This window comes from Euphorbia lathyris, chromosome 5, assembly GCF_963576675.1.
Source record: "Euphorbia lathyris chromosome 5, ddEupLath1.1, whole genome shotgun sequence".
NCBI classification, from domain to species: Eukaryota; Viridiplantae; Streptophyta; class Magnoliopsida; order Malpighiales; family Euphorbiaceae; genus Euphorbia; species Euphorbia lathyris.
In genome coordinates, this window is record NC_088914.1 from 4155715 (window position 1) to 4169457 (window position 13743).

A 13743-nucleotide genomic window follows, 5' to 3' on the forward strand; every position below is an offset into this window, starting at 1 on the left:
TTCTGAGACATTTAAAAAACGCTTTAAAATCAAAGTTTCCATGCAACATACCTCACCAGTAATCTCCACAAGAGCAACTTCCATGCTTAAAATGATGAAAACGACAAATATCACTCACAATAATTCCTAAGACGTTTCAAAAACACTTTAAAATCAAAGTTTTCGTGCAACATACCTCACCGGTAATCTCCATACGAGCAACTTCCATGCTTAAAATGATGAAATCGACGAATGTCTCTCACAATTATTTCTGAGACGTTTCAAAAACGCTTTAAAATCAAAGTTTTCGTGCAACAAACCTCACCAATAATCTCCAAACGAGCAACTTCCGTGCTTAAAATGATGAAAACGACAAATATCACTCACAATAATTTCTGAGACGTTTCGAAAACGCTTTAAAATCAAAGTTTTCGTGCAATATACCTCACCAGTAATTTCCACACCAGCAACTTCCATGCTTAAAATGATGAAAACGACGAATATCACTCGCAATAATTTCCGAGACGTTTCAAAACGCTTTAAAATCAAAGTTTTCGTGTAACATACCTCACCAGTAATCTCCACAAGAGCAACTTCCAACGAATATCACTCACAATAATTTCTGAGACGTTTCAAAAACACTTTAAAATCAAAGTTCTCGTGCAACATACCTCACCAATAATCTCCACACGAGCAACTTCCATGCTTAAAATGATGAAACCGGCGAATATCTCTCACTATAATTTCTCTATCCAAAAGCCGAGTTGCGTACTTCATAAAATTATGACAATCGCTGCAAACTCGGAGGTTCTTCATTATTCGGATTGGTGTTCCGGCTGAGCCGCACATAATTGCATAAACAAGTGCAAGTTTCTCGCTATGAAAACCAAGCAGAAGTTCACTTTGCTCTTCTTCTACATCTTGCATCACCGGGTTCAAATCAGCTGAATACCCGATTTCCTTCAACCGGCCAATAAGTTTCTCTAAGTTCGAATAAATGTCAACGTATTCCGGATGAGACCTATCTCCCATTCCGAAACTATGAACACGGTCCTTCAATTCAATCCAAGATTGTCCGGGGAGTTTATTAACGTCTCTCTGCTGCATTACACTCCTCACTTTAGCAACTTCTTCCCATCTATGATCTTTAGCGTACATGTTCGATAACAGAACGTAGGAACCCGCATCAGATTGTTCGATCTGGAGTAGTCTTTCGGACGCCCATTTTCCCATCTCGATGCTTTTGTGAAGCCTGCAAGAAGATAGAAATGATTTCCACATTGTACTCAAGTGGGATATACCGTTTTCGAGGATGAACTGTTTCGCCTCGTTTAATTGACCCGCTCGACCATAAAGATCGACCATACAAGCATAGTGTTCGACAAATGGTTTGATGCCATAAACATTCTGCATCAACTCGAAATATTTTCTGCCTTCTTCGAGCATCCCTGCGTGATTACAGGCAGTTAAAACACCAATAAATGTAATCTCATTCGGTTTGATTCTCTCGTTTATCATACGCTCAAACAGACGAACAGCCTCCCTCCCTTGCCCGTGCAAAGCATACCCGGATATCATCGATGTCCATATCACAACATTCGGGTCTACATTTTGCTTAAAAACCATCTGTGCATCCATCAGGCTTCCACATTTAGCATACATATCGATTAACGAGGAACTTAAATGACAATCCATTTCATGCCCAATTTTTTCAATGAGGGCATGAACTTGCCTTCCTAGTTCAAACACTCCACTATCCGCACAAGCCGAAACAATGCTCGTTAACGTAAACTTGTCAACCGGAACATGTTCTCGAAGCATAAAACAAAACAACTGTAAAGCATACTCATATTTCCCGTTCCTAACATATCCGGAAACCATAGAGCTCCATGACACAACTTCAGCCAATGAATCATCACAAGAAATCTCCATAGGCATTTTTCGAAAAACCGCTGTCGCCTCTTCTACTTTCCCGCATTTACAATACATACCCAAAATCGAATTCCTCACAAATCCGTTATCATGAAGCCCGAGTCTTAAAACACGAGCATGAATCTCTTCGCCTAATTTCGACAGTAACAAACACGAAACCAAATTCAAAGCTATAGTGAAAGTAACTGCACTGAAACAATGTCCAGTTTCAACCATCTCAAACAGCAACTCCAAGGCTCGTTTTTCGAACCCGTTTCTCGTTAATCCGTCTATAATCGTGTTCCAACTAACAACATCTTTACAATTCAAACATCTAAACAACTTAAGAGCTCGATCAAAATCCCCTATATGCAAATATCCACTAACTAATATATTCCAAGTAGCAGTTTCTTTAGTTTCCATGGAATCAAAAACTCTCTCTGCATAACCTAAATCCCCACATTTCACATACAGATCAAGAATTGAATTCTCTAGAACAACATCTAATCCAATTCCATTAATCAATATCCATCCATGAATCCCTTTACCATTCCGTAAATCATATAAACTAGAGCAGAATTTCAACAAAGTAGATAAAGTGAATTTATTAGGGCAAAACCCCCCTTTTTGCATTCGTCTAAATGAATCAAATACCATGTTAAAATTACCATTTCTAACAAAACCTGAAATGAGGATAGTCCAGCTACGAACATCTCTTGTAAGCATTTCGTCGAACAGGTTGTGGGCATTGTGGAAACTCTGATGATTCTTCACATAGAGGTTTAATAGATAGTTAGCAACATCGGAATTTTGAAATGTTCCGTTCTTGATTGCATTAGAGTGAAGTATCGATACGTTTGAGTGGAATTCAGAGTAATACCTGTAAGATTGTTGAAACTTGGGATGATCAAGCTTAATGGCGGTTAGTGTTGTGAGTAAATGGGTTGATTTTGATTTGAAGTATTTGGTGCTTAGAGAATTCAATCTCATTTTTTAGCGGCAGTAGCATTATCAAAGTGACAGTTTTTCAGTTGTAATTGGGCTGCTGAGCCTGAGATTGATTGACCTTTTATATGAATGTTTATAGCTGAGTCACTGGGTTCAACCAAATAATTCGAATTGGTCAGACCGAATAACGTAATAAATAAATGATATTATATAAAAAATAAAGTATAAAAATACATCTAATATTGACATGTTGAGTCAATTTAAAAAATAATTCATAAATCTGTGTTCTCAGTCATGAATTGTGTCATCTATACTTCACATTAGAGATGACAAAAGTACACACGATCCGATTACACGACATGAAATCGACCGTAAATTTTAGTATTTGGGTATAGCTTAGCAGGTAATGTTTCATTTTTGGGTTACATGAAACTGACCCGTTAGTTTTGGATTTGGGTTTGGCTTAGGGTTGATATGCTAACGCAAAAACGACATGAAATGACACGAATATTTAAAATTATCGTTATATTCTCTCATAAAAAATATGTCACTTTATTAATAAAGATAATAAAATTATAATTATTACTTGCAAATATGATTCGAACTTCCTAAATTTTTATAAACATATTACATGACCTCTAATATGATATTAACGAACTATTCGATGAGTGTTAACATACTAATGTAAAAATGACAAAGTATTTTACTTCTTATATTTTTAAAAGTTATCATTAATATATAGGAATAACAAACTTAAAAGTTGCTTATCAAAAAAAAAAAAAAACTTAAAAGTTATCATTAATATATAGGAGGGTAAATTTCATCAATGGTGTACAACATTTACCCTATTTCACATTTTGATGTATAACCTTCAATTTGTCTCACTAATATATACGAACTTATAAGTGATCTCCTACTTTGGTGTACATCAGGTAAAAATGACCGGTCAAACTGGTCAAACCTGCCACCTCATCATTTTTCATCTCTTCCATTTAAAAATATTCCCTTAAGATTGAAATATCTAAAATACCCTTATTATTTACCCCTTACTCCATCTTTCCCTTTCTCCGTAATTTTTTTCTCTCCCTATCTTTTTCTCTCTCTAACTTCTCCCTCTTTTTCGTTTTCATTTGTAATAAGTTTTATTAGATTGGATGCAAATTTAGAACTCAAGCAACCACTTCATCTTCGTATTCATCTTGGGAAAATACTCGGGCTGGAACTAATCTTAGCAAATCGTTCTCTCTCTTCATCCTAGGAAAATTAATTTGGTAAGAGATAAAATGGGGATTTTTTTGAATTATTTTTTTTTTTTTGGAAATTCTTCTAATTACATCTGCTTTGAAAGGCAAATGTTTTCTGAGTTAACGTTTTGGTATAATTATGAGGATGGTGATTGGTGGTGCGGTTGAAAAGGCGGTGAAGAAGTTTAGAAGTTTAGAAAGACGATCCGTCTTCGGATGATAGAAATTTAGACATGAAATAATAGACCTGTAAGAAATTTAGATAAAAGAATAATACACGAATAACCATATCTAAAATTTGGAGAAAATGTAATGTATATTATATTTTGAATGATTAATTCTTAGTAGACATTGAATGCTACTGGAAACTTTGTTAGTTTTAACAAACTCTGATGAGTAACTCTCAATTTCTTTAAAGATATTGCTAGAACCTTTTCGTCGGCAGATTGAAAAGCTCTTGAACTTGGATCTTTATTATCCAACAATGAAGAACTCTTGAACTTCGATCTCAATTATTACCAAAGTAATGAAGAGAGAGCAGTTAGAGAGAAAAGTTAGGGAGAGAAAGAAATTTGAAAAGAGAAAGGTTAGAGAAATTTGAAGAGAGAGAAAGAAATAGAGGGAAGAAGATGAAGGGATAAGGGTAAAAAAGAGAATAGATAAAAATTAATTTTTTTTATAATTTGTGGTCCAATTTTTACTAATAACTTGAATAAAAAATGATGAGGTGGCAGGTTTGACCAGTCATTTTTACCTGTTGTATACCAAAGTGGGAGTTCACCTATAAGTTCGTATATATTACTATTAGTGAGACAAATTGAAGGTTGTACACCAAAGTGTGAAATAGAGTAAAAGTTGTACACCATTGATGAAATTTACCCATATATAGGAATAACAAATTTACATATAACCTGAAAACACGACACGAAATTAACACTAACCCGAATAGGTTAACATAATTGTGACACGAAAGTTTTTGAATTGGGTTTGTGTTTACTCTTTTCAACACGAACCCGAAATGACACGAACACCACTCGAACACGATAATTATCATGTCTAAATTTTATCCAATTTGGACAGAACCGTTAATCCACCACCTGAACTTAAACCTGACATGTCTTACACAAATTATTGAAAAAATTCAATTTTGAATTCATTGTACTCTTGTTTGCTAAACATAAGGCTCTAACTAAGCCAAGCCGCTCATGAACGGTTCGGAGTTCGGTTCGAGAAAATCGTAATCGTGTTCAACTCGATTTATAAAGGAGTTAAGCTTGAATATGAAAAGCACGTGAACAGACTCGATTATAAATTCATGAACACGTTAAATTATAATGTTTATGAATACACTCGTGAGCAAAAAATTGGTTCAATTATTGTTTTAATAATAATATTTCTATAAAAAGGGGAAATGTAAAACAACATAATGTTATATAAGCTTTTTTTTGCAGATTCCAAAACTATGTAATTTTGTATTAAAGAAATTTCAATTGAACATCATTAATGAACACAACTGATGAGTTGTTCGGGAGCGAAATGCATGAACAGAATTAACGAAATGCTCGTGAATAAAACTCGTGAACAAGTTTGCAAGAAACTCATGAATAAAGCTCGTGAACAAGTTCACAAGCTGCTCATGAACGAAGCTTGTGAATAAGTTTGCAAACAGCTAACAAACATGATGTTGAGCTCAAAATTGAGCTCCTCAATTTTCTAACGAGTCAAGCACGACCAGGCCAAGCTCGGGTTGGCCCAACTCGATTACAGTTAGATGTGTCCGATTATAATTGATTGTGTCAAATTGAAAGATCAACACTCAGGTTTAACAAAAGTCAAAAAATCAAAACTTAAAGATGCTTTTTCCTTATATAGACATCAATATATGCTAATTATACAAAAGAATTAACCATAAAACGTGTGCAATTAACCAGTTTGTCTATAGCTTTTACAACAAAAAGAAGGGGAAAAAAGAAAGAAAAAAAAAGATATGGGGGGGGGGGGGGGGGGGAAATGGAAAAAAAAAAAACTAGAGTTGAGATTCTGTAGAGACTAAATATTGAAAAGAATCTAGGTTAGGTTAGCCTAGACTAGAGAGGAGGATAGAAATAAGAGGACAAAGAAAAGCCAAGGAAAAGTAACCCTCCAATTGTAGCAACTGTCCCTTGTGAGATCTTAGATGCTAACATGCTTCCTCCGACCACCGCCACTGATGTACAGATCGTGTGTCCGATTGTAGCTCCGATTGCTACGCCAATGGCGTTCTTGTGGGTTGCCAGCTGCATAATATAAACAATTTAGGTGGTGTTTAGTACGCAGTAATACGTATTTTTGCTATGCTACTAATACTTGTACTTGCTCTTGCCCTGCTGAGGAAGAGTTAGGGGTTGCAAAACGGAAAAAAGGTGGCCGGGGCATAATATATGTAACGGTTTTACATTAACGATGAAAACAAAGGAAAAAGCGAGGACATTCTATTTCGACCAAAAGACACACCCAAGTTCCATAGTCTTTGGTCCTTCCCTTTTTGCCCTTTTGTGGGATTCAAACCCTCAACATTGTGGTTCATAGCCACATGGTCTATTCCACGAGTTAAATGCATCATTGGTCGCTGAACTTTCATGATTGTCTTAAAATGATTACTCAACTTTAATTTGTCTCAATAAAATCATTAACTTTGAATTTTGTCATAATTAAGTCACTCACGTGTGACTTCAAGAACAAAAAGTCATTGGAAAAGTGATGTGACTTCCACATTAGCACTAGTCAAATTTCACCACGGACCGAAACAACATCCGGCTTCCACCTACTGACGAAACAAAATGCGGTGGCCACCTAGCTGACATGTGTCGTTTCAGCCATCTAGGTGGCAGCCAAGTGTTGTTTTGCTCAGCTGTGAAAGTTGAGTAGTGCTAATGTGGCAGTCACATCACTTTTCCGGTATTTTTTGGCTCTTGAAGTCGCTAGAGTGACTTAATTGAGACAAAATTCAAAGTTGAATGATGAAATTGAAATTGAATGACCATTTTGAGATAACCATTAACTCAGTGACTAACAATGCATTTAACCCTCTATTCTGCTGAGTTAGAGGACCCACCCCATCTCCACCGGATCTGTTCCAGTGAGTACCTTAATTCCTCTCCCCATCCATTTTGGGTTAAGAAGATGCGAACGCGCCTCTCTCTCTCTATATATATATATATAAGTACAGTGCATTCCGAGGGGTGAAGTGCAAGAAAAGGGATTTTGTAATTAGGGTTTTGAATATGACGACTTTAATTCTACATGCCATACAACAAAAAACTTACATTCTCTATCTTATATACTAATTTCGATACTTTCGGTTCAACCGATGTTACAAACATCATCAATAGTGTTCACATGGACCCTGATGACCAAATGAATTGTGGTCATTCACCGTTAGATCTAGGCTGATCAAAATCATGGGATGGAGATTCAAAGCATCCTAAAGCTTATATTTTGATCAGCCTAGAACTAACGGAGAATGACCATGATTCATTTGGTCATCAGGGTCCATGTGAACACTACTGCAAACACCATAGAGTCACAGCCATTGTGGTTCTATCCGAAGATCATATGCATTTTAGGCCAGTTAGTGGTAATGAATCACATAATAGAGGAATCATACGACAATCCAAGACCAAACCGAAAAACAAAAAACTCGGGAAGAAATCTGATTGAGCCATGTAAATATATTATTAACCAAGATAAAAGAAGCAATATAATAGAATTTTCTTACAGCAATTGTTGCGATCTGGCTACGATCCCCCCACTCGGCAAGAAAGGTTAGAACAAACGACTGCATAGAAAAACAATAGTATTTCAGAGAGATGATAACTAGAGAGCTGAGCATCAAGTTACATCAGAATTTCAAAAGTGAAAGAATCTGAAGTTATACATCAAACAGACCTCCAAAAATATTGGTGTACAAAATCTTGAAAAGAAGCGGCGGAAAAAGGTTTTCCCTTGCCCTGCTTCAAGTTTTTCCTCTACCTGAGATCATTAAGTGCAATTTCGGGATGAACATGACACGATATCAATGAAGGACAAAAGTGATGCAGATACAAAGATGAGAACGGAAGGGTAACATATTATTGTTAATATGAAAAATCTAGAAGGCGACAGTAACATACTTCTTCCATTTCTTTCTTTTGTGATGCTTTGGAATCTGATCTCCAGGCAATGTAAAGTAATCGCAGCCCGAAAAAGGCATAAAGAACTGCAAACCAAAAAAAAAATACACAGCTTAGTTCTTCACCGTTCCAGACTCGTATACAATTTAGCTTATTGCCAACCATGACAACAGTGTTTTCAGCATCCATACTCGTTTCGGGAAAAAAACTTTCCTGCTAAATTCAAGTTGATTTATCATGTTTTAGTTTCGAATTTTTTTAGAAAAAGGCTTAATACATCAGTTGCCCCCTGAACTAAGTCCAAAACCTTTATTTTTTCAATTCTGATTTTTTTTTTTTATAGATTTGGACAAATTGAAATGTATATCCCTTTTTTAAACAAGTTCATGGGGCTAATAGATCATTGTAAGCAAGTTCAAGAGGGCAATAAGTCACTTTAAACAAATTCAGGTGGCCAATAAGTTACTTTAAAAGCAAGTTGAGGTGGCTAATGAGACACTTTGTATGTTTAAGGGGCCAATCGGATTTTTGGGACAAGTTCTGGGGACTCTTAATGTATTAAGCTTTAGAAAAATACCACACCTTCTCAAAAAGCATCATGACTAAAATAAAAATGAGAAAGACACCTGATGGAACTTTTAATAGCTGCAAACTAAGAAGAAACACAAATAAAATTGACCCGATGAAAGTAGATATTAGGTTTAATCCATACGGAGCCCTCTAAAATTGTCCATTTTGGTCACTTTGCCCCTCGAACTTAAAGACAACCCATTAGCTACTCCAACTCCCTGAAAGTGACATAACGCACCCCTTATTTTTCCTCAATCGGAGAAGAGATTGACCACTAGCCTTTCGATTATTTCCTATATGCAATGTGGCTTTTCCCTTTAAAACAATGTTCCCCTTCTTAGAGCATATTTTGCAATAGCCTCTCTAAACTCATGTACACTTTGAAATACCAGCCCCAGAGGCTATGTTAAATTTTTTTATAAAAGGAAAAGTCATATTGCATATGGGAAGTTAACTGAAAGGCGCGTGATCCTCACGAGTCAACATCTGCTTTGATTGAGGAAAAATAAGGGGTGGATTATATCACTTTTGGAGAGTTGGATTGGCTAATGGGTTGTCTCTTAAGTTCGGTGGGCAAAGTGACCAAAATTTACAACTTTAGGGGGCTCCGTATGGTTTAGGCCATTCTTTTATTTCCTTTAATAGTTTATATTCCTAAATGGAATCAGTGTTTATTTCCACAATAGTTAGTTCCTATTTAGGATTTTGCTTTCCTAGTTAACTGCAGTAACTAATTTCTGAAAAGACTGCTTGTAATTTCTTATTTAAAGGTTACTGCCAATCCATTAAAAAAAAGCAAGCAATTTTCCAACAAATTAATTCTTGAGATCGTGAAGTTCTCTCTCAACTAGCTATAAACGGTTTCAGGCTTTCAGCAAGATAGGTAAGGGAAGGAAGACTTCTAAACATTATTTCCTAGAAGATTATAGGGCACAAGGTCCCATAACAAGATCTCAAACCCGTGTTCATAACATAAGCTTCAGCACAAAGAGAACAAGCACGCTTAAAATTGTAAAATGATAACACCAAATTAACAATGGGACGGAGGAGGAGAGAGAGTACGGCTTCTAAGTTCTAAGTACCAATTGACAAAACTATAAACTGCACTTAATTTACCTGTAGCAGCACTATTTGTATGCTTTCTTGATATCAGATTTGGCACGATCCTACCTAGTCCAGTCGAAAGCACCTAATTAATACAGTCAACAAGTTCAAATTTCATTAGAAAACGAAAAGGAAATGCATAAGAATAGGTTTATAGTGCTGATTCCTTTCAATCAAAAAGCAAGAATGTAAGAAATAATACGAGAAAGAAGGGAAAAAATGACAAAGAAGGTTAAATTACCGTCATAACAAACAAGGCACTGAGAGCACCAGACAAGACAATGGACTTGGGATGGCGCATTGCCATGAGAGCAGCAATTATGAAGGTCTCATCTCCAATCTAGCAAGAAAATTGTCATATAAATAAAGATTCATCAGATTTATGTTACATGAAAACAAAACAAAAAAAAAGCTACGGAAAATGAGACTGAAGCTGGGAAACAAGATTTTTAAAAAACTATAGGAAACCGAAACATGTAATTAATAAAAAATGTATGGATATGCGCCTATAAATTTTGTAAAATTCAATCTAGAAAATATTAAGAATTACTAAACATGTGATTAGCATTAGAAAGGAGCTTTCAATTTTTTCAAATTACGGAAACATAACCTAAAATGTTTAGTATGTTTCGGTTTCCAAAACACTTGGAAACATGAAAAGTATTAAAATCAAAGTTCCTGTGCAACATAGCATCAGATCAGTGAGCAGAAAAAGTCATTTTGCTCATAATTGAACCACAAGCAAAACAATATCATAGAATGAGATGGCAGATCACAATTTACGAGACATTTCTTTTCCTTTTTTTCATCAATGTCCATAGGAAAAGAAATGTAAATAATAAAAATGTACAGATTTGTGCCTATAAATTTTTTAAATTCAATCTAGAAAATATTAAGGAATTACAAAACATGTGATTAGCATTAGAAACGAGCTTTCAATTTTTTCAAATTATGGAAACATAACCTGAAACGTTTCCTATGTTTCGGTTTCCAAAACACTTGGAAACATGAAAAGTATTAAAATCAAAGTTCCCATGCAACATAGCATCACATCAGTGAGCAGAAAAAATCATTTTGCTCATAACTGAACCACAAGCAAAACAATATCATAGAATGAGATGGCAGATCACAATTCACAAGACATTTCTTTTCAATTTTTTCATCAATGTCCATTGGATTTTCACTCTAACCAAGTGCAGAGAAGAACTACAATTCATATTATAAAAATGCATAAGCTGAATGAATTAACAGTTAACACACCTCACTGACAAGAATCATGGAAAAACTCGCAATAAAAGCATCAAAAACCCCAAGACCAGAATCCACATGAAGTCCAAGATTAACAGCCTTGCCGTCAAGATCACGTGTTACTATCTGCAATCACAAACACCATATGCATAAACACGAACTCCTAATTAACAATCGAGAGAAAAAACAAACTCACCATACCACGGCGGCCGAGATCTTTAGATAACAAAGTAGTGGATGATTCTTCTTTTCCATTTTCAGCGCCAGACTCCTGTTAATCGAAGAAAAAAGAAAGCTCTAAGCATAACAATTTGAATCCCAAAATGATATTCGAAACATCGCCCAATTCTCCACCCAAACACGAATCAAATACAGAATACAGAGTAGAAACAAGTGACAGACCTGAGCAGCGATTAATGGAAGAGCCAATAGAAGGAGGAGGAGAATAGAGTATGGACGATACCCCATTGTAGACGACCGGTGACAAAAAGCGTGTTTGGCGATAGAGAAAATTAGGAGTTGAATTTTCTCGGGAAAGTGGATCGGAATCAAGGAAAAGAGAATGGAGGAGAAAGCAATAGGGATCTTAATGCAACTTTTTACTGGGATTGTACGTAAAGCTGTGGAGTTGCTGAGATCTGAGAAAGGAGACGAGGGAGAGGTCTCTGGCAAAGAGCGAAGATCCCCACAGAAACTGGGTACTGGTGAAAATATTTATTATTTATATGAATTTGACCCAAATCTTTTGTTTCATTACTTTTGTACCCCTAACTTTTTCTATATTGCACCGCCACCCAAATAAATTGTAAAATAAGGCATAATACACATTTTGATCCTTAAACTAAGGCTTCAAAGTCAATTAGAACTTTAAATTATCAAAATCATCAATCAGGTCCCTCAACTAACAAAAAATCATCAATTGAGTCCTTATTCTAAACAAAAATCATCAATTGAGGTCTTATCGAAAATCATTCGGTTGAACAGTTTCAGACCCTTTTCTCTAAATCCATTCTGAACCAACACAGAGATTATTACAGTCTATATCAAATAGTCACAGTTTCTGATTTTAGGATAGAATAAGGATTCAATTGATTAATTTTACTTAATTCAGAGACCTAATTGATGATTTTGATAGTTTAGGGTCCTAATTAATTTTGAAGCAAATGGATGTAATGCCTAAAATAATAGCATTCTCACACAGTGGTTCTCTTAGAATTATAATGATAAAAAAAAAAGCATTAATACATCATTTGTCCTTGAATTTGTCAAAAAAAGTTTGATTGGACATAAACTTTTAAAATATCCTAATAGCTCCTGAACTTCCATAGAATGTCTAGTTAACCTCTAAAATTGTATAAAATGTAATCAGTTAATCACCCAGTTGTAAAATTATAAGTTAAATATAGAAGATGTATAGCACGTGTTTTAAAAAAACGCAACCAAGGTCGGGGTATACGGTTCTAATATTAGAGAAGACAAGTTTTATAGTTGAGCAAGTAACAACTTCTTTTTTAATCTATTCTGTGAATTATATAATAACATTTTAAGGTCCTTACAACCTTGGGCCCCAGGCCTGGGTACTTCTGGCCTAAGCCTAGGGCCAGCAGGGCTGGCTACGTTGTAGACTTTTTCTGTATGCCTCTATTATCTTCCTCAATTCGGAATCTGGCAATAAGCTCCTCAATGGTCATTTCTTTTCACTTAAGCTAAAGCTAATTTTTTAAGTCTTTCCATTTATATGGCAAATTTTCTATTATTGTAACGAATTGGAAAGACGCACTAATTGTTATACATTCAACATAAATATTATGGATAATGAGTTGCAATTCATGTACCTAACTTACAACCTTTTTGAAATCTACCATTCGAACCAACTAAAAATTTCTTAACTCATGCGTCCTTTTATTTGTACTTACAGTCCAGAGATTCCCACAATTGCTTTGTCGTTCGGTTAACTCGATAAACCTTGTAAAGTGCATCAATTATCCAGTTTAAATATAGTTATGAGAAAGAGAATGTTTCTAAGCTTCAGTTGCATTGAAGACCGTAACAATATCTGCCTCATTCTCTCTAATAGCAGGAGGATCATCATTCCAGAACTTAAATAACATCTTTCATGACCATAGTTGACAGACATTGTTGTTGGTATACTAAGACGATGAGTCTCAAGAGTTCTCATGTCCTCAAAATCAAATACTTGTCTGATTTCAACCATTTCCGAAACTCAAACAAACTAAGTTAGAGTCGTTAATATAAACAAAATTAAATTATTTCATTTTGAAAGAAAATGAATAAAATGTTCTAAAAAATCCACTACTCAAAATTTTGTTCTTTTAATTTCACTAGAAGTATCTTTTTAAAGAAAATGAATGAATAACAACAATTATCTGTTCTTCAAAAAAAAAAAAAAACAATTATCCGAATATATTTTTTGTTCAACAATCCAAAATATTCTCTTTATCAAAATAATTCAATCAAAGTATCATGTTTTGTCTTTTCAGAAAATAATTAAAGGGTAACGTCTAGAAAAAAAAAACCACATGCTTTGACTTTTTTTTTATCAAATTAGTAACTAAAAAATCGGACGA

General features: G+C 35.0%; 1 protein-coding gene across 1 annotated transcript; it reads right to left on the reverse strand.

Annotated features, from left to right (window-relative positions):
- Positions 1 to 517: 517 nt before the first annotated feature.
- Positions 518 to 11861, reverse strand: LOC136229360 (pentatricopeptide repeat-containing protein At5g04780, mitochondrial-like). Its single transcript, XM_066018088.1, has 11 exons — positions 11558 to 11861; positions 11352 to 11426; positions 11168 to 11281; positions 10149 to 10247; positions 9920 to 9992; positions 8234 to 8319; positions 8010 to 8093; positions 7840 to 7899; positions 6171 to 6358; positions 4452 to 4469; positions 518 to 2770 (listed from the first exon to the last, which is right to left on the reverse strand). The coding sequence occupies exons 1-11, from the start codon at positions 11621 to 11623 to the stop codon at positions 652 to 654; spliced, it is 2982 nt and encodes a 993-aa protein (XP_065874160.1). The 5' UTR covers positions 11624 to 11861; the 3' UTR covers positions 518 to 651.
- Between the last annotated feature and the right edge of the window lie 1882 nt (positions 11862 to 13743).

Coding starts and splice junctions, on each gene's coding strand:
- LOC136229360 (XM_066018088.1), bottom strand. CDS start 11,623: ATGGGGTATCGTCCATACTCTATTCTCCTCCTCCTTCTATTGGCTCTT. Junction 11,282..11,351: donor ATCTCGGCCGCCGTGGTATG/GTGAGTTTGTTT, acceptor TTGTGATTGCAG/ATAGTAACACGTGATCTTGA. Junction 7,900..8,009: donor GTACACCAATATTTTTGGAG/GTCTGTTTGATG, acceptor TTTTCTATGCAG/TCGTTTGTTCTAACCTTTCT.